The sequence below is a fragment of the Seriola aureovittata genome, chromosome 16, assembly GCF_021018895.1.
Source record: "Seriola aureovittata isolate HTS-2021-v1 ecotype China chromosome 16, ASM2101889v1, whole genome shotgun sequence".
NCBI classification, from domain to species: domain Eukaryota; kingdom Metazoa; phylum Chordata; class Actinopteri; order Carangiformes; family Carangidae; genus Seriola; species Seriola aureovittata.
This window is the reverse complement of record NC_079379.1, coordinates 10,491,110-10,516,467: the sequence shown is the minus strand read 5'-3', so window position 1 is coordinate 10,516,467 and position 25,358 is coordinate 10,491,110. Positions and strand designations below refer to the sequence as shown.

Below are 25,358 nucleotides of genomic sequence, written 5' to 3'. Positions count from 1 at the left end.
TTGCATGCCACAGAAACGCTCCTCTCAACACAAAAGACCCTGCATTTAATCTAGAATTATTTCTCTCTTTGTTAAGCGCTGTGCTCTCCAGCTGTAAATGAGATCATCAACCCCCCCCCTTTTATTACAATTTATTGATACACATAAATGATAATTTATCAAAATAAATGCCAATTGCGTTTAAATGTTTCATGCCATTGTGTGTGGGAGATGCAAAGACATAAGTCTTAGTCATATCAACCTGGTGACTCCACCTGACAGAGGCGAAGATGTTACTGCAGAGAGATTAGCCTCACACAGGTCTAATGACGCACATCAACCTGAAAAAAACGTATGCTTGGTGAGGCAGAAAGGCAGATGAGCAGCGGGAATGTGAAATTCATGCTATGCTGGATTAGTGAAGCTTTCTTCACTTTTCATTCATGCAGGAGGAGAGAAACGTGGTCTACAAGCAAAATCATCAAAATTTCGATCTTTTTTTTTAGTTTTTACTGCAAGAGACGTATATACTGCATATATCCTGTGCAGCTGTGGAACAGCAAGTAAAAAAAAAAATTACTTCAAAAAAACAAAACTTGTGTGTGATTAATACCTCACTCTAAGAATGACAAATCCTGGCCAGGTCAAGGATAAATGCAGGCATCAAAAGATCTTATGCGTCACTCACAGAGAGCACTAACAACTCTCACATTTTGAATGACTACCTACACCTCTGCATGCTGCACCCTCTCATCACCACATGCATGTGCATATAAAAACAACAAACTTTTTTTTTGCATGAGCACGTGCATGCTATGTTTGACACAGCAGTTCCCTGCCGGAAGCAAACACCATATTTAGAGAAATGTTCTTTGACACATACATTACAAGGTAACTGCTCTATTCTTCATTAAGATGCAGGAAGCTCCTCTGTGCTGGAACTTCACCATGAAACATGTTGTCACGGTAACTAAGCCTGACATACGGAAGAGCCCTTAGCTTGTGATCACTGTGTTGCTGTGGTGATGCCTCCCCTCAGAATAAATTAAATGAATTTGACAAGGGGAATGTGAACTATGAGGGCAGCAGGACACTCAAAAGAGCATTTAATAAAATAAGAGTGATCATTTCTACAATAGCAATGTGCGTATACAGAATGTCACTGCAAACACTGCTTTTAACAGGATACGATAACATGCAAATATAAATCATTAATGGAATAATGGTGCAGAACTGATAATTCATCATTTTGATCATCGTGCAGATCATACACCTGTGCTGCTGCACACACTTTGCCCCCTGCACACTTAACTCCCATTCAATCTAAATGAATATTTCCTTGGGTGACGGCACAGAGCAAACATTAATTTTGTAGGAATGGTTTTTATGACTGAAAATCAACAGGAGGTCCTGCATCAAACAGCACAGCTCCTGAATAGATGTGGTATAAAGCCGGAAGTAGTAAATAGGACCCATGTACCCCTATAACTGATAGGTCAGGAGATCACATGGGAAAAGCAAAACGAATGCATTCAAAACGGAAGCTGCATGGGTTTGAGAAACTCAGGAAAAGGTTTACGGAGGGTCTCTGTGGTGTTGTAATTACAATGGCTTGCACTGGCCATCGGTGTCTGGCGGAGCCTCAGCTTCCGGCAGCAGCTCAATACAGAATACTAATGCTGCAATTAGTGTAACCCAGCAACAGGAAGTTGGCTGCCCTTGAGGAGAGGCGAGAGAATGGACCTGAATACATCGCTCTGATACTGACAAGCTCTAGTGGCCGTCGTCAGGTGGCTCATGCTCTCTGCCTAGACCTAAGAGGAAAGCTGGAACAGTAAGGTCACTGCAGAGGGCTGCGCTGATTGAAATGACTGCAGAGAGGGGAGGTTAAAGGGGTATGTCAAGCTCAAGTGGCACAGAGTCATTAGAGGTTATCCCTGTGGCAATTGACAGAAAAGCCACCTCCAAGTGTTCCCATCTCTTTTGAAATGCTGTCCTAGCAGGTTCTGACCCTGACTTTGCATTTAGAATATGTAATCTAACAACATCAAAAGTTTTGGAACTCAGCAGGCAGCTGTGATCTGCAAAAAAGCTCTGCAAACCGACTGCAAACTACCAGCTCAGCACCAAACCACACACCGACACAGTTAGCAACTAGCTGGTGAACATAGTGGAGCTTTTATCAGCTAAAGACAGATATTTCCCTCAGCAGTGGGTGGAGACCAAAAACTGAACTAAAGAACAGAACTATTTTCTGACAAGTTTTTCACATCAACCTGAACAGTGATGCTATATCAATGTTGTGTTGACAACTTGTTCCTGCTCTCACCAAGTGGCCAAAAGATTAGTTATTGCAAGTTCAATAATGTGTTTTATTTACTAAACTTAACCATACGTAACCTTGTGTCCAATATTGACATTACTGTCTTATTATGGGGTAGATATATTTAAATGTAATGCCATCACCCTCATTTAAAAATTTATTTGTTGAAACATTTTCTAAGCTTGCACCCATCCCTGCTAATTAGGCTGATAATCACACTGAATTGCCATGTTTTCTTTTTGATCTGCTGAAACAATAGGAAATATGATCAGTAATTAAGTGGTCTGAAACCAGGCAACCCCACCAGGTATTAATCTACAGGTATGTCAGTTGTAATTCGTGTAGTTAACTTTCCGACAGAAGACATACAGTGGTCTTGTGTGGTATAAAAGACCATTAGGACTAACTATCCAGATAAAAGCCGAAAGTTATCGGATGAATGCCTGCTAATTGAACTTAATGGTACCATTTGTGACTCTGCAGAGTGCATCAATTCAACCTGCTTGTCCCCCTCGTTCACATCTCAAGTGGAGTTTGACTATACGTCTCCTGCATTTTGATGAACTTGTAACTATGGAAACTCGTCCTTGAGTGCTAACTTGCTCAATACAACACACTTTGAGCATTGCACAGCACTTTCACTTAAGTGCAGTTTTCCCCTTGACTTGCTTATTACAGAGGCCTTGCACCCATCTCAATGTTGATTGACAATAAAATGATAGACACAGTCCATTTTCAACAGTTTGTATATACGCAGCGGGGGTTTTTTTTTCTGAATGAGTAGTCAATCCATTGACAGTGCTGACATGTCTGAGTCTGTGCCTCCATTCATGTTTCGTTTCTTGGGTTGTGGAAAAGAGGAGGACACTACCAACGCACTTATTGCTTAATTTAAGCTTTATTTTTGCCTTTCAGTGGGATGAGAGTAAACACATCAATTGACATATTATTCATTAAATCAAATTGTAGGAGGGCGGTGAGATTAACAGGATGTGATCTGACACAGAACGAGGTTATACAAGAACCTTTTTATACTTTTACATATTCTATCCGCAGTCACCTACTGCTTTGTTTAAAAGTTGTAAATCAATTTTGAATTTGAATTGAGGCAATTAAATTCGTGCTCCAGAATATAATTAAGATGTGTGTTTATGATCCATATTTGTTTACGTCCTATATAATATTTTCTACAATGACACATTTTCTTGTTGCAAGCCAAGCTGCCAGGTCCTCCACAGGTACCTCAGGAACTGTTGTGATGTCTGAGTGTTGATATGTGCTTCCAACTGCAGAATAATGAAAAGCTGGTGAGGAAAGGTATTTTACATCAGCCATGTTGGTGGCTATGATTAGAGTCAGAGACACTGATTTGCCAAGATTGCACCTGAAGAGGAACTGGTCATGTTCAGAAAAGTACAGTATGTATACAAATCAAGTGAGCAGGAAAAGTCACCCCTAAATAACCTATAACACTTTTTTTAAAAGTGTTATCTGTAAAACTAACCCTATATTCACATCTGCTGAAAAGGTATTAACCAAGTAAATGTCCACATTGGGGTGTGCCTGGATAAAACGTGTGTGTGCGCCTCGCAGTGTAGACTAATACCATGTCAAAACTGGTCAAAGTTTTTCAAAAGTTAGTTACTTTATGGTTTACTCTCAAAATTAATCTTAAGTAAGTCACATGCCTTTATTAAGTTTGTCAAAATCAGAGTTCTGCTGTGGGTTTTCTATGGTGGGTGGTACAACAAATAGAACAGAACATCTATTGTACTTTAGTGGGCTGAGCTGTCAAATGTCCTCCAGTTAATATCCATAAAAATGTGCCAATCCATCACTGATAACTATTTTATTTTGTTATTCCACATCAGTCAACAACGTTAAAAAGGCAGAAGATGAGGAATATGTGAATAAATATCTTAATATAAAGACAAACAAACATTTGACAAGCAATACAGTTTAAATATAAACCACTGCAAGGAACTGCCATTTATATTCACATTGTATACATTTATACGTTATAAACAACTAAACTGCAGCAGCAAACAGATTAAGTAGAAAACGTAATTGTGATCCCGGAAGTGCTGCCGCTTTGACAAACACACCAAACTCTGTTTATCATTCTTGATATTTAAGCTACATGTTACGTTTCCTTGCTGAATATGGGAGCTTAGCAGATGTTCAACCAAAAGATTTGTTCTTGTGAACAGAACACTGCTGCAGTTTAGTCATATATAAATGCAATTTCTAGAAGACCCTGGTTAATAGTGTCTATTTACTTGACCTGCTCCATAGCTTGTGAGCCAGGACAGCAAAAGCTTGGTCACCACTAGCCTGGAACTTTTAAGTCGGGCACAACTAGGAAGCCTTTGTCCAACAACCTTGGTGGCCTAGTAAACCTGAATGGGATCAGCAACTCACTCATTTTGGGGCCAAGTTGTGTAAGACCTTAAGAGTAGTTACAAGAAGACTTGGATAACACGGTGTTCGCTGTGTCTGAGCAATTGTGCAGCAGAATTTTGAACTAATTGTAAACTGCTTTTAGGCTTTTGTGAGACACAAAACACTGGATGAATTATTTGATCTGTTTGAGGAAAGATCAACATCAGCTCAACCAAATCATTTTGCTTCATTTTGTAAGAATACAATGGAAAATCTTTTCTCAATCCGAGTTCTTTCCTTGAGGTCATATAAAAAGACAGTAATCTTCGCTTCCTCGCTACTTGCTAAATTTAAATATGACACCTACTACATGTTTTTTCTAACAAAACATCTTGGGATGGAAGTAGTTCTTTTTTTAAATTGCTAATTTCCAAAAGTACTAATTCCAGCTACACCAGGCTCCATTTTGTATCACTGTTCTATAAATACAGCCTATAAATACATGTCTTGAAAAAGAACCATTGGTTGCACATCACCAGTATTTATCTTAAATGGCTTAGAGTGGATTCCAGGAACTATATTTAGTTGGTGCAACTAATAATTTACCCATGTGGGGAACCATTTTTGAACACAATGCCTCTGTCAAAATGTTCCTGCCTGAACTGTTCACGCCCCGTGGTGGCTGAGTACACTTTTCATGGTTTGTATGGAACAATAAGAAACTTTCCAGAAATAAAACTGACACAAGACGGTGTTACACAGACCCACAGGTGGCACATGCATCAATTATTGGCATCAATGAATATGGGGATGTGGCACGGAGTCATCTGGGATGCCTGTGATGCAACCTACCAACCCACCAAGAGATGATACCGGCGAAAAACTCCATTAATGTGAATGAAACTTCATGGACAATTTACCCTCCCATCTTCTTCAGTTATCACAGCCATTTTCAAGACTATTGGGAGGGATGTCTTTAGCCAAATAGCATGCAATTGACCTTGCCTAATTTGTAAATCTTTCCTTCCTGAGGGCGGAGGGCACTTACATATGGAGGAAGGGTTGAGTCACTCTTATTGTCTGATGGCTGCTTTCATTCATTCACTCTCTCATGCTGGTGCACAAGGTAAATGTAAGGCAAATGGTGAGAGTACTAGCAGAAAATACCTCAGTTGCGTTAAGAGAACAGGTGAGTCATTAGCACTTGATGATACCCAGCCAGGTAAGACCAGAACAAATGGCATGCAGAACTGTCAGTATATGTGCATATATATTTACTGCATATAGATGGTATGGGGATTGCAGAACTCGAATTTTGAGAAGTGTCCTCTCTCCCTCTCTTTTTCTCACTTCCCTCCCTCTCCTCTATCAGGAAATCTGTTTATGGAGCTCCTGCAGATAGGAAACCTGTTTCCATGGGGACTGCTGTCTTCTAGACTGGCTAGACGTATGTGCGTAAGACAGTCATATGGCTCAAAAAGAAAAGTTTTTACTTTGATATACTTGGCTATTGACGCAAGATGAATTCCTGAGAAAAAGTCTTCAAATTTCACGCCAATCAAAGGGTTATTACAGTGTAATAACATCATTTTCAGAGTTTATATATTAGCACTGATTGCAAAGAGGGCTGCAGACTGATTCTAAGACATCTGTCGGAGATCCAGTCAATACAGTTTACAGTGTTACTGCAGCATCCATTCAAGACTGAGCAGTATTTACTGTATATGTATCTCTTTTGAAATAAGAGTGGTTGCATCATTCTCTAGACCCACTGATGTCATGTTAGGGTTTTAGTATGCATATATGTATAAATGCAATATAGCCTCTTGCATGGGCAGTGAGGACATAGTTTGCCATTGGATCTGTCAAAGTGCAAAAGAATTGTTTGTCACAAAACATTACAGTGGTTTTTCCACCAACTATTCTCTGTGGATTGTCATGAATGCAAATGCAAAATTTGCATTTTTCAAATATTGTAAGCATGAAAATATATTTGATTAAATGTTATAATAATGAGATTGGAGGTTTAGGTGCAGGGAATATAGGTATGCTACTCCTCACAAGTTAATTGGCCTCATGGTTTTGGTATAAAAATGAATGCATACTGCCACCCAGTGTAAGCAACAGGTTTGTGGAAAGGTGTGAGAGGATGACTCATAACAAGCTCTGCTTGTAAAGTGATAGCTGATGTTTTATGGTAATTGTTAAAACTGCAGCGAAAGCACTTTAAAGTCAAATAAATCTCCTCTTTCTTCTCATCCTGTTTCAGTCTGTGAATTGAGATGCTTTACATCATTGTGAAAATGTATGAATTAGTTTGTATATTATTTCAATTACATTCATGACTTTGTCGGTTTACTGTTAATGACATTCATGTATATTTGCATTAGTCTAAATATGTATAGCATGCAGATAACTACACAGTACAGTATATATGTAAAGATTTTGTTGAATGATGGAGTGAGTCATTCAGGCAGCAGGATATTGTGTTAATGGTCAGTGAAACCAGTTGTAAAATGTTTTCTGGCATGCCCCCCCTTCAAAGGCCAAAAAAAGGTCCCACCCCCCACCCCACTGTTTTTCATCCATCATTAACAATGATGAGGGAAGGAAGCAACTAATAAAAAGGATGCATGCGGAATTTCAGTGAAATAAAGGGCAGCATGATAGCATGAGCAAACTCTTGTTTGTTTAGTGCCCCTACATAAATCAAACCCTTCCACCACCCCCACCCTTGTTTGTTAACCACTGGTTTAAAACAAGCTCACAACCCAGAGTTCAGACATGCAGTCAAAGCCTCCTCCGTCCTTGTGACCAGCCTGTGACTTTTTCCACAGTGATGAGTCACTAATTGCAGGCACCCATCATGAATTACTGTAAACTGAGGGGGCACGAGGGCTTCAGAATCTATTCAGCACAATACAAATGGAAACGCAAACTGACAGCATTGACCAAAAGATAACTGTTTTTTTTTTTATCTGTTGTGACTAACAGCATTTCAAAGGGCAAATGTCAAGAGAATAACCACAAAACTTTCATTGAAAGCATCCCAGTTATCTCCAAAGGATTTGTGAGTATTATTCGTTTCATTTTAATTTAAGATACTGAGCACTGTGCTAAATAAATCTCATGCTCACATTGGAAAAAAAACTTGCCACACTTACACTTCAGCTTACAATACAATATCAGCACTATAAATCTCTGCGCACGCAGGACCATCCTAATGGCATCATTATAAGTCTCTGTGTACTTCTCTTTTAATACCTACGCCAGAGGTGAGCTGTACACAGATATCAATGAACAGACAAGACCTTGGCATCAGCTGAACCTGTATGAAAGTGACGTAAAGGAAAGTTACCCTGAGCGTATCATTTACGACATTGTCAAAAGAGATCTCTGTCCTACAGCACATCATCTGTTAAATGATGGCTGAGATGTTTGACCTTAAGACTGGCAGTGCAGCTTTCTGCGCAAGTACACTCTCTTGCTTACATTTTAAATCTTTTATGGATGGAGCTCACTGCACTGAGATCATAGGTACAGCTAGAATACCTGAAATGTAGAAAGTAGAAATGCTGCAAAACAAGTGGTAAGAGGAGGGCTTAACTTTTAATGAGCATGTTGCTGATGTCACTAACTTATCTATTTTAACGTATGATATCAAACATAAACACTGTCATTTAATGTTTTATATTGTGCTAGGCAGTAATGTAATCAATTCCATGTGCTTTAATGTCATCTAGCTTTCTCATACCTTTAGCCAGTTCATCTGATCTCACTGTGTATTTTCAGTACATTTTATTTTCCAACATGAAGGTCTAAATGATGTTTCAAAGCTCCAAAATGATTTCTGAAAAATAGAAAAACAAAATGAATCTTCTATTCAATTACCTACTCTTTGGCTCAGGTTGAAGGTGGGTGGCACTTACAGGGAGTCATGTGAGGTCCAGTGAGTCCTCTGACCTAAATGACCATATAGGTCGTTTGTCCCTACCCGGATGATATGAGCCATAGTCACCTGGGTCACCTAACCACTAGATGTTGCTTTACAATGATTAGTAAATATGTGTCACAACACACTAATTGGAAAAACAACCTACGTGATAATTTTTTATGGGAGGACAGTCTCATCTTGCCATCACACATAGATAGATAGGTAGATAGATAGGTAGATAGATAGATAGATAGATAGATAGATAGTAACGCACAATGAAAACCAAATTGTACTCTGACCTCAAAATCAGAATGTTACACTGCTCACGGTTACTGCGTAATTAAAACCTCCTCCAGCCAGTGACCTTTTCACACTTGTGAGTCATTACTGGAGGCACTTATTATGAATAGAGGGGGCACAAGCGCTTTTGCTCTGCTCAGTACAATACAAAAGGCAAACTCAGAGCACTGTGGAATAAATAGCTTTTTATATGATTTGACTATCAATATGTCAAAGGGTAAATGTTACAAAAGCAATTAGGATGCAAGATTGAATGCATCCTTCTCAGGATTCAGGATGTGTCAAGTTCTCAGTATTCTAAACTTTACATAATTGTTTAAATCTTAACCACAAATACGAGGAAATGAGAGTCAAAGAGGAAATGATTCCAGCTCGTTATGTTATCTATAGACGTGGTCTTTAGGTATTGTGTAGGTTTTCTGTTTATTCCATACACCATCTTTCAGTTTTTCCCAGCCTGTCAGCATACTAAATCACTCCCATGTAAAAGCCTTCTCAAAGTGCAGATTTATCGAAGAGAGGAAATACACATCTGCCTATTTCCTTTGCTTTTCCAGAAAAACCCATCGCTCAAAATATTAACGTCTTGCTCAGAAGCTCTCCAGTTACTTGCCCCTGAGAAAAAATCAGTTATATTCTTCTGAATTTCATAGTATTTTATATATATATATTGCATTCTCCTCCCTGCAGAAGGAAGCCCTCTTTAAAAGAGTGGCATGACCTATGGGGTAACCTCCATAAAGTGGTATCCTTCTGCACCGGGATAGGCCACAGACTGCTCTCCGGAGGTTCTCAGAGCAGGCTGACATTTTACTGGATGAGAGAAATTAAAGAAAAAGATAGAAGCTAGAAGCTTTCATATGTAGTTCTAGGCTGAATCAAGAAAATGTGGAAAAACAGAATCTTCACTTTGCTTGTCATGCTAAAAAATATTATTATCCAAAATCAGATGGAGGATACTGAATGCTTTGCTTTAGCACCCCCATTTAGCATTTGTAAGCACTACGTAAACACTTACTTCACATATCAAACACCATAACTTAGACGTAAGCAGATATAAGGACATATTTGTTTGTTAATTTATAAATTCTTTTAGCTGCATCTCATGGCCTTCATCAGCGGATTAGGTTTGCTTAGTTGTCATGGTGACTTAAGTATTCATGAATAAGTAAATATACTGTATGATCAATAAATACAAGAAATCAAATAAATGAAATATGATACTTAATCAGTAATTAATTTTACAGAATAAATTTAAAATATTGAACAGTGCTATGACATTTCTAAGTGGTTGCTGGGTGGTTTCTATGGTGTCTGGGGCAGTTGCCAGGTAGTTTTATAGTGTCTGGGGTGGTTGTCATACAATTAGAATATTGTACATATTCATATTACATATCAATATAAAATATAAGGATATTTGATTACATCTGTGTTATATTGTCAGCCATGTATTATGCAAATGCATTTCAAATGGTGAACAAAGTCACATGGTTCAAAGTACACAGCAAAGGGAATAACTCACTTTTCTCATTTGCATCAAACACTTTGTTGGAGGTCCAAGCCTTACTTCCTAGATCTATTGCCGTTAATACATCCCTCAATGCTGCCCACCTGCAAGATGGACACTCCCTGCAAGCTTGTCACACAGCACAGCACACAACTACTTCAAATGCCTCCTGGGACCAAGGAGCTGGTCAGTGACTTCTGCCATGGACAGTTCAACATCCCCACACTGGTGGTCAATGGCCAGGCTGTAGAGAGAGTGGAGGCATACAAATACCTTGGCACCGCAACCGACAACAAACTCATCTTCAGCAATGTCATAAACTCCATAAACTCCAGGTCCACCTAACAGTCCCATTAGCTTTCTACAACTGCTTCATTGAATCTATCATCAGCTACAACATAATAGCCTGGTTTGGTGCTCTGAGTGACATCATCCACCATCCAACATCAACAAAATCCTCAGAATGAGCAGCAAAATCATTGGACTGGAGCAAGAGCCATTAAGCAGCAACGACAGCAGAGGGACTAAGATGAAAGGACAAAAAATAGCTTCAGCTTCAGATACTATACAGACATCTACCTTCAGGGCATGTCAAGCTTTGTGCCTACACCCACCAAACTCTTTAGAACCACAACATTGTCTGGAATTCATTATAACATGGTTCCCTCCACTGTTCCAGAAATTTCACTGTGTGCCCGGCACTTCAAAAACTAGCCTACTCCAAAAACCCGCCATAGTTCGACGCTGGATTTTCGATTGACTCCAGCTCACAATATCTAAATATGCTTTATTATTTGCTGACTTGTGATGTTTAATTGGGCCGCCGGCGACATGATTTCATTAGTGCCAAATAGCATAGCAACACACACTTAGATTTATGCTTCAACGTCGGTTAATATAGACATGCTATACATCCTTAGCTCCGATAAATTATCCATGATTTAACCATTCAGTTCGGTTTTTTTAGTAACTATGAGCACAAAGCTATAATTAATTCACATTTACCAGTATCATAAACCAGCAAGATGGCGATTCCCTACCTTTGAGGTTTGTCTTGAAGTTCGATAATGTAATGTGAAGTCCATTGCGGGCTGTCCAGCGACTTTCGCGGCACTTCTACTTCTACTTCTACTTCTTCTTCTTCTACTACTACTACTACTACTACTACTACTACTACTACTACTACTACTACTACTACTACTACTACTACTACTACTACTACTACTACTACTACTACTTCTTCTTCTTCTTCTTCTTCTTCTTCTTCTTCTTCTTCTTCTTCTTCTTCTTCTTCTTCTTCTTCTTCTTCTTCTTCTACTACTACTACTACTACTACTACTACTACTACTACTACTACTACTTATTCTTATTCTTCTTATTCTTCTGATTCTTCTTATTCTTATTCTTCTTTCACAAACAAATTCAGTTTTCTTCTTCTTCTTCTTCTTCGGTGCATTATTGGTGCATTACCGCCACCAAGTGGAATGGAGTGTGGATAACATTAAATAAATACTCATTTTTTAAAAATCCCTCATATCCTCTTGATCAGATTTGTTGTTCTAGGTTGCTAGAAGACACCATTGTATTAGTCTGTTTACAGACACTTGAGGCTGGCTCCAGAAGTGAGTCAATCACCACAGTGTCCCATGTTGAAATGCTCAAATTCACAGCAGAAATAAACAGGTTAAATGGTGTCATCTCAGCTAATTCCATGACTTTTCGCACTTGTTTGTCGGATAGGTGCATGGATATAAGAGCTATATAATACCTATAATACATGCATGGGTAGGTGCCATTCTTCAGAAACCTGGGATGTCACGGAGGCTATGTTTATCTTTATTTGTGGCTCTAACAAAGGGTTTCAAACAGAGGGTGTAGGCTACAGTATAAGAATAATAATGTCTTTTTGGAACACTGAAGCATGTAAATCTATTTTAGTAGACACCAAGAATAAAATGAGGAACACTAAAAATGGCGATAATATGTCCTCTTTAAAATCATCATCAACAGACACAATCAATAAGGAGGAAAAATCAAAAAAAAAATATCCCAAAAAACTTGCTGTAGCTCACCGGTAAATAAAATGATGCAAGTTAACTACTTTGTAACTACTATATTTAAAAACATCAAATATCATTTTCTAGTCAGATGGAAAATTACATCAGAAAATGGGTTAATGCTGACCTCATTTCAATCACCTCCATTTTTGAAATCTCACAAACAGTGGCAGCAGGTTGGAAGTGTACCATATTACAATATCATCTACTGCTAAATTGAGGCATGGAGTGAAAAACAGGCCTTTGTGAAGTAGGGTAACAGACGGATGTACAAACAGAGAGAGGGAAATGAAAGACACTGGATTTCTCTAATGCAGTGCCATTAAAGGAGACATGCAGACCACTGTTGTACTGTCACCTTGTCTACAAGCTGTCAAAGGTGTTATTATAGAGAGATAAGCATGGTGGACATCACACTGAAAGTGTTTTACCCTTTATATGATTGTGTAACTCATGAGGAATTAGAACGCAACCATGTGATTTGAAATAATTTCTGAAATATTTATTTGCAAAACAAGCTTTAAGATATACAAAAAATGCCAAAGTATATTTTTTATTATGAAGAACAACGCATGAGCAACAAGAAATTAAACAAACATGTCCAGATTCATATTCACATCTACTGGAAATTTTCCTATTCATCATCAGCATGTATTTGCCAGTGCAAGGAAACTGGAGCAATAGGAGGAAATCTGGGTCAAGAAGCGCTCTATTACTCAAGGATGCTAGATTAATGTATATGAAACTGAGCCTCTATCCAACCAGGGAAATTTACATTCTTGATCTAATTGTGCAGTTTCCTGTGATTTGAATGAATGAATTGAATTGTTCTTATCAAAACTATTACACTTTCTGGTCTCGCTAAAAACATAGATAAGCTGTGATGTAGCACACTCACACACAAGCAGTAGCAGGACAAGGACATTAAAACAGGATGAATAATGTCATGTTTTCGTAGAAACAGTAGCCTGAAACTTTCCTGCTATACAAGAGCCTGCAAGGTCTCTTGAGTTGTATGAGTCATGCGGAAGTAGGATAACCCATTTTTAGAGCAGAAAGAACACATTAATTCTCAGTTTTTCAATGAAGGTCATTAAGGGCCAACTTAGGCTATCTTTTCTGTTCATTGTGTGCATTCAGTGTATATCATTTTAATATCCATCTGTCACACACACTTGCCCTGTTGACAAATCAAATTTTATAATTTCTTCACTCTGATAAATAATGTATTCATGTTTATATGACCTGGTCAGTTGATGAAATTTTCATAGCAACAACAGCAATGACCTGAAGCAACGTTATTTGAATGTGTAGAAACAGATTGAATCTGTTTTAATTGGTAAATCAGTGTCATGTGGGTTTTATCATATTTTCATCACAGTGCTATTTCTATCATTTACAGGTCACTTTGATGTCACTTTACACACTTCTTTTCAATTTTTTTCCCCTTATGACTAGTCACATTCTTTAGTAGTCTTGGCCTTGATTCTTCCTCAGTGGTGAGTGCAGGTCAATCTGCCTAAGGACACTAACTTTTTGTCTTTTTAATGAAAGCAGAGAGAACATTAGAGAGGGGCGTGGTGTTACACTGTGCCACCAGAAGATGGCAGTCAAATTAAATTCCTTCAACTGCTAGAGACCTTGGCAAATCATGCACATCCCAGTTGGGCTCAGTTCCTGTGTTTTTCTTGGTTTAATGCCATAGATAAGTTATTTAAAAAATGCAACTATTTATGTTGTTGCAAGTGAGTAAGTTACAGGCCTGGTTAGGATAAGTGTTAGAAATGAGAGGTACAAACTCGATTGCCTGTTTATTTAAAAAATAATACAGTGTAATGTGACAAACCTGCAGTAAATCCTACCTTCATGATGGTTATAATGTTGAGTTATGTCAGTTTGTTCAGCAAGGGATCTCCCTGTCTGATGTGGTGGTTAGCAAGACAGGAGGGCAGTCCTGTTTCCATTTCTGTTCACTCTGTACACATCAGATTTGCACTATAACTCTGAATCATGCCACCTACAGAAGTTCTCTGATGATTCAGTGGTGGTGGGGTGTATTTAGAGATGCACAGGAGTTGGAGTACAGGGAACTCGTGGCTAACTTTGTGGAGTGGAACAGCAAGAATCATCTGCTCCTAAAGGTGGACAAGACCCAAGAGATGGTGGTCAACTTTAGGAAGAGGAGAACTGTGACCAAACCCATTATCATGATGGGTAAGCAGGTTGTGTAAAGCACTACAAATATTTTGGGTATCCACTTCGTCAGCAGACTGGACTGGAGGAGCAGCACCATCTGTACACACTGTCCATATCATACTTTTCTAATACTGCTTTTCATGTATATATTGTATATTTCTATTCAGTACCTGACTTTGAAATTCTGCAATTCAATTCAATCATTTTTATCTGGACATTTTCTGTGTTTATTCACATAAGTACTCAATCCATGGTTTCTTTTTTCGTGTAGTTATGCTTTATGGATTTTAATCCTGTCTCTGTTGCAATGAACACTTTTACCCAGTAGGTGGCGGTAATGAACCATAATATTGGATGTCGACAACCATTCCAAATCCAACGAAGAAGTCACCCAGGTTCAGCCAAGGCTTGGTTACAAGTGGGCAACATATCGGTCACTGTGGGTGCACCAGGCAGGTAAACCAGGTCTATCACGACTCGGTTTTATACATATATCTTAGTAAAACCGGATTGTTTTGATTTGGCTCGCTAAGTGTGCTAGCTATCAACTTTTTCTGCTTGACTTGACTAACATTAGTAGCAGAAAACCTACTGAAGCTAACGTTAGCTTAGCCAGCTGTTAAATGTCCCTGACTAGTGTTAGCTAGTACTTAACGGAATTCAAACAAGTAACGGGTTATTCTTTGTCAGATAATCTTGTCATGGTATATCCAATGCCAGATTTCTGCTTGCTTGGTTGTAGCACACATTAATCGTCCGTCATACATCAAACTAATATGTTATTGGGTTCACGCTAATCCCATGTTTTCCTTTCTCTCCAGTTTCCAGCTGTGTCCGTCTGTACAGAATTGCAGGAAACACCTTGCATCTACAGATTAACAACACCAAACTTTACATAACATTAAAGCTTTGCTCTGATGGTGCCGGAAACCACTAGAAAAATATTATGAGGACTAGAGCCAGAACCTAGACAGGGCAGTCCAGATCTTTTTTTTTCTTCCCTTTTTTCCAATTGAAGACAAATGGTTTTGAGTCATGGATCAAGCTGTTGTGGACAGTCCTGTTACCCTTGTCATCAGGGCTCCCAACCAGAAGTACGGTGACCAGACCATCAATTGTTACCAGAACTGGACTGTGGAGAAACTCAAAGCACACCTGTCTGATGTATACCCAAGTAAACCAGTGAGTATTTCACTCTGATCCACTCAATGCTGCTTTCTTCTGTAATCTTTTACACTTCTCTGTCATCCCAGCCAGCTGATCACCCTTATTGAATCACAAGGAAGAGTTACATCTTTCCTGTTTTGTGTTGTTTATTTTGCCTGTATTGTTTAGTTTGACAGAATAGTGTGACACATTAACATCATGGTATGCATAATCAGCTCGGTCACCGGGATGCCATGTATGTGTTTCTCTGCGTTTGACCTCAAGAAGTAAATTGTTCATGATAAAACCAGGCATGTCAGATTCACATTTCCACTCAGAGCTAATGTGGAGGAACGTGAAAGAAATGTGTACACAGCCACAGACAACGTTTCCTGGGTGAACTTTTCTTGCTGTTTGAATTCTACTAAACTTCCCCTATGATTCATATTGCTGTTGAATAATCATCAAAGTGACACAGACCATTAACCTTGATCTATTCTCTGAAGGGGAAAGAAATTGGGTCTCTAGAGTCACAGTAGCTGAAAGAGCCTTGGAGCCTGTAGATTTGACGTCACAGTGAAAGGAAGGCATTTAGAGTCCTGTTGTATTGTGTTGCTAATCTGACTTTGCTCCCCTTCCTTTCTGCTCATTGCTTGTTCTGATGCAATCATTGTAAACACATATGGACAAACTGTTCCCTTGTAAAGCTGTAGAGTAATCTCTGTAACGGCTGCACTTTTGTCAGTGTAATTTAGCAGATATTAACTGTGGCAGATTTTACAATAAGGCAACCTGAACCCAGAATTGCATGTGGCCAGGATTTAAAATAGGCAATTTAAACTCCTGAAGGCCCATACAGTGAATGTAGGCTTTAAGAGGACACACACTGACCTTGTTGTACTGCCAGTTTAAGCCACTGTTAAGACCCACTTATCCCAGTTGAGGTTACTACGATCTTATCCTCATTACTCACTCATAGAATCTCTGCCTTCTGATGTTGTCACCTACATGACCACGTTTGCTGTTTTCCTGCTTGTTCTTGTGTTCTTGTCAATATTAAACAAAAAAAATCTTTAAAAAGGAAAAACCAAATTAAGCAAACTCCAGTACATTGTAGACATTGTTGCTAATACAGACTCCCTCCTCTGACCCTGTTGTCATTAGAGCTCCAAAGACCAGAGGCTTGTGTATTCTGGGAAGCTGCTTTTGGATCATTTTACCTTAAAAGATGTGCTCAGAAAGGTATGTTCTCTCTGTTGTTGTAGGCCTGGTTTGCTTGTTTAACAAAGGGTTACTAGATTAATCATTGTAAGACCATCAAAGAGCAATTGAGCTGCCTGATCCCTGCTTTTAACAGCTGCATACACTATTAGGCCATAAGTATGTGGACACCTGTGTCTAAGTCTTAAGTTTGAGATGAGTGCCTTAGTGTCAGTTAAGTTAAATCTTGTAATGGAAGATATGGTTCTCTGAGTTTGTGCAGAGGTTCCAGTTGCCCACATACTTTATTTGGAAGTATTTATTTGGACACACTTAAAAATGCCAATATGGTAATTGATGATAGTCATAAATGTATATTTATCCTCATTTGCCATATGAGGAAGTTTCTTTCATGTATTGTCTTTGTGTTTTTGGACATTATGGAATGAATGTTTCCATATTTTAGTGTGTGTTTTGATTAATCCAATTTATCTTGATTTGAATCATGCACCTGACAGTTATCATTTGTAAATCTTTAACAGTGTAATGGGGTCGTGAAAGGGCAGCAGACGTCAACATTAAACTGGGCTTTGTAGTTCACAGATTATTTGACTGCTTATTTGACTGCTTAAACTTAACGGCTAAAAGTGAGTGTTCTGAAGTGTTGTGTATTGGTTATGTGACACAGTGTTCACCCTTAAAAGTAAGAAGCTTTTTTTCTTTGAACATGCAATAGTTAAACTGTGTGTGATAATGAGCTGTATTGGCTTCTACAGCAGGATGAGTACCATATGCTCCATCTTGTGTGCGCCTCAAGAACCCCTCCCAGCTCCCCAAAGCCCCCCGGCAGCCGTTGTAACAAGCCTCAGGAGAACTTGGCCAGTCCCACGGTGGGTCACCCACACACTTGTTACACCTTTCCATTCATTTCATCATCACCACATTTCCTTTCATCATCCAGTTCACTGCTGTAATGTATGGCTCCCTGAGGATTTGAAAAATATTGCTTGTTTTTTTTCAAAATGAGCCATGAACTATTATAAATATTCAGAACTTATTTTTTTGGTTATAGCCCCTTACAAACTCATATAGCCCTTCCACTGGTCATCAGCTCCAGTCATCTACAGGGGAGAGCACTGATGGACTCAGACAGCGAGCTGGACCCTTCCCTTACCACCAGATGTATTCACAATATATGCACAGGTAAGCTTCTGGACTGGTGAAACTTTGATAACATCTGCAGTGTAAAGTTACAGGGTATTTTATTTTCACCAAAGCGATTAGAGCAACTAAGGATAAAAAAAAAAAAAAAAAACGCTTTAAGTGATCATTCCAGAGCTATAGATTATTTATCAAATACATACACCTCATTATGCAAACATGACAGCAAATAATGTCTAAATAAGCACCTCACTCACTTTTATGTGAAAGTCAGGACGGCAGTCTTATTACATTGGACCTATTAAGATTTCCATATGACTGTCAACATGGCACGCCTGAATCGAATGCCATCAGATTAACATAAAGGCTGCAGCTGCAGCACAAGGTAAAAGCAGAGAGCAAACTGTATCATCTCCTGTGCTAAACAAAAATCAAATCAGTTTAATAAATTTTGAAACACTGAGAATGAGCCCTCTCACTGTGCTGTGTAAAAGCTTCATGCAAAAAGGATCTAAATGAGAGTTCCCAACTATATTGGAACATCATATAATATGCAGCAGGATGAGACATTTTATTTAATTTCATTTTTTATTTAACTGGTTTAGTTTAGTTTAGTTTAGTTTAGTTTAGTTTGCATAGTCAGATTGCACATTCTAAAATTGTTTGTTAAGGATAACACATGAAAACCAACACTTAGGATAGACTGTATGCTTTTGTCTTGACTGGAAAATGAATTAGGTTGTTGCTTAAAGCTATAGCCACTGATAACGTCCTGCGTCCTTAGCAGATCTTGTACCTAATGTCATCTGACAAGTTAAATGTAACTGTAATGCAATGTCTCTCTTTCCAGCTGGAACCAGTATCCTCCACAGTCAACTCCTCCCACAAACATGCCCGCTTATTACAACCCCATGACACTAATGTGGTGGCAGCAGCTGTACGCACGGCAGTACTACATGCATTAGTAAGTCCCTTCATGTCTCTGTTTTCTGTTTCTGGTCAATGTTTTTTAGAACATTGTTCAAACAACAACACAAACTAGAATTACCGCCTTGCGGTTGTACACCTCCACCAACCAGTCAAATTGCAGTTCACAATGTGTGTCTATACATGATATATGTAGTGAAGACTTTAAAGAATTTTAATAAAAGGAATTAAGTGCATGAATTTTTAAGATTACATTTACCGAGTTAAATTAATGAAACTAAATGAACTTTACTCAAATTATTAATTCAATAATCACATCCTGTTTGTCTCTCTCTCCTTCCAGTCAGCTACTGGCCGCCTCGTCTCAGCACCTCAGGCCAGACCAGCCCTCGACTCAGTCTAACCAGCCTGATCCTCTGAGCCAGCGACCTCAAGCAGATCGCCGTGGCAACGCAGAGGTCCAAATGAATGCCCAGGGAGGGGAGATCCTGAACGAGGAGGAGCTGAACTGGGATTGGCTGGACTGGGTGTACACATTTTCACGTGCTGCGATCTTACTCAGTATAGTCTACTTCTACTCCTCCTTCAGCCGCTTTGTCATGGTGATGATGGCCATGCTGGTGCTTTACCTGTGAGTGATCCTCTTACTTTACCTGTGTATGTGAACCTGCCGCTGCATTCGAGTTGGCATCGGGGCTATTTCGTAAAATGCCTTCCACCTCCAACATGATAAAGAGCTTGTTCCTTGACAAAACTACATCAAAACAGTCTATAAAAAATGTTTTGTGTAATACAAAGTTCATTTAAAGGCATTGATTTATCCTAGAGCTCCTCCTGCTATTGTATTGTTGCCATGGGTCATCCTACGATAATATTGTCAAGGTCACATGACTGGATAAATGGGTTTTCAGGGGTGTTTCACTCGTACGTTTTGACAAAAACACCCAAACTTTAGTGTTTGAGCCTCAATGTCATCTCACATTGAATTTCCTAACAGTAGCCTTGAGGAACCAATTCTTTTCGGAAAAATGGATGTCATTAAAATCAGTCAAAGAAGAAATCAAAACCACAATAGTTGAATACTTTCTCTTTCCTTCAGTAGACTTGTCATGTTTTACTCAACATAAAATCATGCTGCTCTCTTTGCTGCATTGAAGGCCCTTAGTAGTTTTGCAATATACTAACTGGCAAGTAGTTGTTTTGTTTGTTGATAAATTGGTTAGTCACTCAACAGAAGTTAAATCTAGTACAATTTTTAGAAATCTTTATAGAATAACAGTCATTTAGACTAATATATAATATAGCAAAATTCAGGTTATACATTCTCTGTTTTTTTTGTTTCATGTATGAGCAAAAAGATTTTTGGCACTGGAAACTTGTGAACTGCGAGCTTGATTTGGTTGTTTCTGTCTGCAGGCACCAGGCTGGCTGGTTTCCTTTCAACCTGGAGAACGAACTCCAGCTCCCTGGAGACAGAGCCAATCAGGACGACATGGAGGGAGAGCTACAAAACCACGACTTACAAGAAATGGTCACTACCTTTCTCATCCATCTCAGCTTTACCAAGACCATTACCCTCAGGGCTGATGGGATTTTTATCTGTAACAACGATTGTTTCTGTAGTGTAATGTTTTCAACCAAGTACCAGTTTCCACATCATTAAATGATTTTCAGTGTAGTTCAGCAGATGGATTCAGAAAGTGGAAATCGGTTTCAGATGAGATGATGAGAATTAAATTCCTGATGTTGGTTGTAAATATAACTGAGACTAAAAAAAGTGGCAAAGAAAAACTAAAACGGAAGTTTTTAAATCTTTGCGGAAATTAAAGTTTTCTATAAAAAGACATTAAAAGAAAGAAATGAAAACAGTACCATCACTTTTGAGCTTCCAGGGAAACTTCATGAGGGACCAAATAGACTTCGGCTTTTGATATACTTTATCTGCATATGATGAGTCTGCTCAGATATTGAAAGTAACTTTGCATTAGAGAGCTATTGCTGCTGTTAGCTTAGTGGATATCTAATTTCACAGTCAAGTATGTCACATGCATGGTAGTCAAGAGACACTGTACATTACTGCAGTGTGGAACATCTCTCGTGTTCTCATCGTTTGACTTCATCTTGTGTAGGAAGGAGCGATGGATGACGGCTCGGATGATGACGGGGAAAGTGGAGAGGAAGGAGCAGAGGATCCGAACAGTGCTCCCCAAACAGGCTTCCTGTCGTCCACGTGGTCATTCATCATAACCTTCTTCATGTCACTCATCCCAGAGGGGCCGCCAAACGCTGCTAACTGAACCACGGGCACCACGAGCCGAGACACTTTTTCCACAGGAGCATGTTCTTTCTTTAAGAGGAGGACTAACATCCTTCCCGCTTTGGGGAACCTCTTTTTCTGTTGCAATGCAGTGTTATAGTTTCCCAGTAGTCTTCTTTACTCCATATCTTAGACTTTGAGCAGAAACACAAATGACTGATTTAACGTGAAAAGAGAAAAAACGGTCACTTTATATTGACCTTTGTTTGTCTGCACAAGGACAAACATGTTGAACTGTCACATGAAAAGAACATTAGTTGAACTTGTATGAACAAGGATTCCTAGTGATGCCTTGTAAACATAGTGAAAATATTAATAATAATAGTGTCTGCCAATGCATTGTTTCTATAATTTATATATATATATATATAGGGACAGAAGGCACATTTATAAAGGAAAGTAATTTCAGCACTACTTGTGTTTAACAATATGAATCTTTTTTTCTTTGTAAGAAGCTACAATTCTTGTTGACATAGTTTTGTTTGAATTGTAATGATTATTATTATTTTTTTGTAATGGTGGGTGTATTTGAAAAAGGGCCACTTTAGTCCAAAAGCTGAACTTCACAGCAAGTTATCCTGAGTCATGTAGCACCTGTGATAAGTGACATGAGTGATTTTGGCTTGAAAGTTTATAAAATGTGTCTGAACACATTGTGTACTGTGTTGAAGTGTAACACAGAGTGATGTCGGCTACTGAAAAATGAATCAGTGTACCACTAATTCTCTCAAACAGAATGGAAGAAATGAGTGAGACAGAAGAACTGAGCTTTCACCACTAATGGAATATCAAACAGGACGACTGTTGCGTTTTAAGCCGTGTGGCGTTGAGCGGACAGGAGAAACTTTAAAACTTCCTACTGTTAAAGCACTGCCACAATGCAGAGTTCATGTAGGAAAAGACCACACACCTCTCAAGTTTGTGAAAATGGCTTCTGCTGTTACATTTATCATGTTGTGTACCAATAATAATATTCATGTTTATTAAACCTACGTTCATGGTAATGTAGTCATGTGTAAATAATTGTGACCAAGATACTGAGTGTGGGAATTTTGCGGTTGAAAAACAAACTTGTAACCGCCCTCAAAGTATGAATATGTGGACACTGTTTATAAATCTTTGATTTTTGGCATTTTTATATTTCAGTTTCTTATAACTTAATGGCTGATATCCAATACCCGTATCTGCCATAAGCTAATCTAGGCTGATATATGTGATATACCTGGTTAATGTATTGGTCCTGCCATAGTTTTGACAGTGCATTATACATTACAGGAATTCTACACTAGAAATATTGTAAGAACTTTAGGTGGAAAAAAAAAGAAAATCTGCATTTTTCTCAATGTGATGAGAGTCCAGAGTCCATCTAAGATTGAAGGTGAAGCAAAAGGCAGGCCAACAGAAAGAAGTGTTCACTCTGAGGCTCAATGATTCAAATGAAGACAGAAAGACGTCACCATGTTTCCACTTTTATTGCTTTGCACCATTCTGCCATGACAGAAAAGTCATCATTCAAGCTAACAACAGGATGCACTGTGCTTCACTGATGTTGTGTGTCCGTACATCAGAACAAATGCATTTTTTTACAAAGTGATGTTGGTGTGATGATGGAGGGTAAAACATCCTTTTTGTTGCTGATATTTTTCATCCACCTCTATTAGCTAAAATATCTGAACTGAGAAACATGATGTGAGCACAGGGTCTTTTTTTAATCAAAATAAACAATATTATGAAATTATAAGTACTTGGTGTACTTGTAGAGCTATAACCATATATGACTGAATTTCAAATTAAGATCTAGTTTTTTACAAAAGAGATGGTTGGCAAATTGTCACAGACTTCAATTTTTGATGTTGACAGTAAAATAATTTGACATTCACTGATCATTCAAAAAAACCAGTACCTCAATATTGATTACAGAGCTTTTATGCTGTGAGCAATTACTAGAGCTGTGACAGTAGAACACGCACACAGAAACAGTAGTTAGGGTTACATTTTTAAAACGGAGGACAGCTCGAGTTACATCGTTTGAGTCGGTGGCTCAAACGTGGAAAAACATTACGACAGACAAGCCTCCGCAAATGAGCCGAGTACTGGTTCCATCTTGTGATGATGGCCTGTCTTTGGCATTTGTGTGCCATCGTGTGTGTACCTGTATATCTGATCTCAACACTTAAATTATCAGTACAAGACTTGCACATTGAAAGAGCTTCGACAAGGCACATAAGCTATTGTCCGTAGAGTCACTGTAGCTACACACAGACAGAGCCGATGAAACAGACACAGAAATCGTTTCACAAATTATTCTTCGCCTGGATATTAGCTAGGTTCATGAGTCCATACGTTGCACGGTATGGAATACTTATTGCTAAAACAGGACTGCACGTAGCAAAATAAGAACAACTTCATAGAATACAATAGTTTTTACATTTACTGTAGAAATATTTTTGCATAAAATGATTTGCAACGCTAGACATACCAAATTATCTTTACACCACACACACACTATAACCAACATTAATACAGACAGTATAAAACGGGTGCGACTAACTGGGGTCACAAATATTCTCTCTTTTATTCTGCACCTTACTATATTTTTATGATTTACATCATTTATTAAAATAGTTGTGATACCAGCGATGACAGGAATACAGTGGACAGTTAATTATCGCTGCCCTGTGACAAAAATATCAAGTGACCACAGTCAGAAATCCTTCAAGATTCCTGAGTTGTTTAACTGACATTTGAACAACAGCTCTATAGATACTGTGGGAGGAGAAGTAACCTTTTTTATCAACACACTATAATCCATTCTATGTAAGAAACTATACTGGCAAAGTGCTTACTGTACAGTACAGACTTTATATGGCATCAGAAGTAGGTTTTCTCTAATGTTACGAATGAAAAGAACACAGTACACATACATACAATGATATTTCTATAACAGCACATAGAATAATGTGAATAGTGAGGTTTATAGTGAGAACAAATGACCAACTTTCGAGCAGCAATATCAATACTGAGTGTTCTCCTGTAGGAAGGAGAAATGATCTCTAAGTAAATTTATAAAGATGTATGCAGTAGTGGTGTGGTGTAGTAGTATCAGTATCTATTTGAAAGTACCTCTGTTTTGGTTTGTGTCATTTACTGTGTCAGACCAATTATGAAATATAACCATCTGTCACTGACAGCACCTGAATGGCTTTAATCAAATTAGTTTTGAAGCTGGTGTAGTTTACTGAAAGGTCTCAATCTGACCTAAAATGCATGAAAACAAACAGTGCAGGACAACGGAGCTGCAAGAAGCAAACATGTACAGAACTGGGACCAGCTAAAACAATGACAGTAAAATTGAAATTAAAATATACAAGGGGTTAAAAGGTAAAAATTAAATTTGCACAGTCTGAAATCCCCATCAGTGAGGCCCCTTCCTTTGGCATCTGTGGTTTAAGTGGGTGATAAGAAATTGCTAGTTCCTAAACAGTGAGTGTCGGTGGGCAGTAACAGCAGAATTCCTTCATTCCTCGGAGATGTGTGCTCTACAGTACATCACGGCAGCCATTTGTAAATGTGCTGCTCACTTCAAGACTTGAGTGGAGTAGGACTCACAGCCCTGGGGGTTTGGGAGCTGTGCAGGCAGGTTGTGCTGCTCCAGTTCTACGCCCCCTTTCCCACTAAGATGGTGCCCGTCAGCGGGGTAGAGTGTTATGTGGGAGACGGTATCAGGAGGGAAGGAGGGCCTCCCTTTTATCACAGGAAGGTCTCGGCAGTGGAACCTCCTCCGGGTGAGTCTGGGCTGACGTCGACTCTAACGCAGGCCACCTTCTCCTGGCTGTCATACAGAGATGAAGACACAGAGACAAGATGAATGCTTCTGCAAATTTATGGCGATGCTAAAGGTGGAGAGCAACTGCACCTCTGAGATTGTT

At 38.8% G+C, this 25,358-nt stretch overlaps 3 protein-coding genes across 16 annotated transcripts in view; 1 reads left to right on the top strand and 2 right to left on the bottom strand.

Moving 5' to 3' along the window:
- The window catches only part of LOC130183522 (adhesion G protein-coupled receptor B1-like), a 114,001-nt gene extending 102,226 nt beyond the window's left edge, over positions 1 to 11,775 (bottom strand). Inside the window, exon 1 of the mRNA XM_056399054.1 lies at positions 11,466 to 11,775. The gene's annotated coding sequence lies outside the window, so the exon portion shown is untranslated. The remainder of the gene's footprint in view (positions 1 to 11,465) is intronic.
- Positions 11,776 to 15,040: 3,265 nt separating this feature from the next.
- Positions 15,041 to 22,433, top strand: LOC130183528 (homocysteine-responsive endoplasmic reticulum-resident ubiquitin-like domain member 2 protein). 3 transcript variants are annotated; one of them, XM_056399071.1, is made up of 9 exons: positions 15,041 to 15,134; positions 15,500 to 15,860; positions 16,989 to 17,066; positions 17,804 to 17,914; positions 18,097 to 18,227; positions 19,036 to 19,149; positions 19,456 to 19,743; positions 20,529 to 20,643; positions 21,242 to 22,433. In XM_056399071.1, the coding sequence occupies exons 2-9, from the start codon at positions 15,714 to 15,716 to the stop codon at positions 21,407 to 21,409; spliced, it is 1,152 nt and encodes a 383-aa protein (XP_056255046.1). In that variant the 5' UTR covers positions 15,041 to 15,134; positions 15,500 to 15,713; the 3' UTR covers positions 21,410 to 22,433. The 3 variants fall into 3 exon arrangements, with proteins under 3 accessions (XP_056255046.1, XP_056255047.1, XP_056255045.1); XM_056399072.1 differs by having other exon boundaries at positions 17,801 to 17,914; positions 18,136 to 18,227; XM_056399070.1 differs by having other exon boundaries at positions 17,801 to 17,914.
- Positions 22,434 to 22,885: 452 nt separating this feature from the next.
- LOC130183524 (sodium bicarbonate cotransporter 3-like) overlaps positions 22,886 to 25,358 on the bottom strand; it is a 41,159-nt gene continuing 38,686 nt past the window's right edge. For all 12 annotated transcript variants that reach the window (XM_056399057.1, XM_056399065.1, XM_056399055.1 and 9 more), the window contains one exon: positions 22,886 to 25,261. In XM_056399057.1, the coding sequence (XP_056255032.1) occupies positions 25,238 to 25,261 (24 nt within the window). In that variant the 3' untranslated portion in view covers positions 22,886 to 25,237. The remainder of the gene's footprint in view (positions 25,262 to 25,358) is intronic.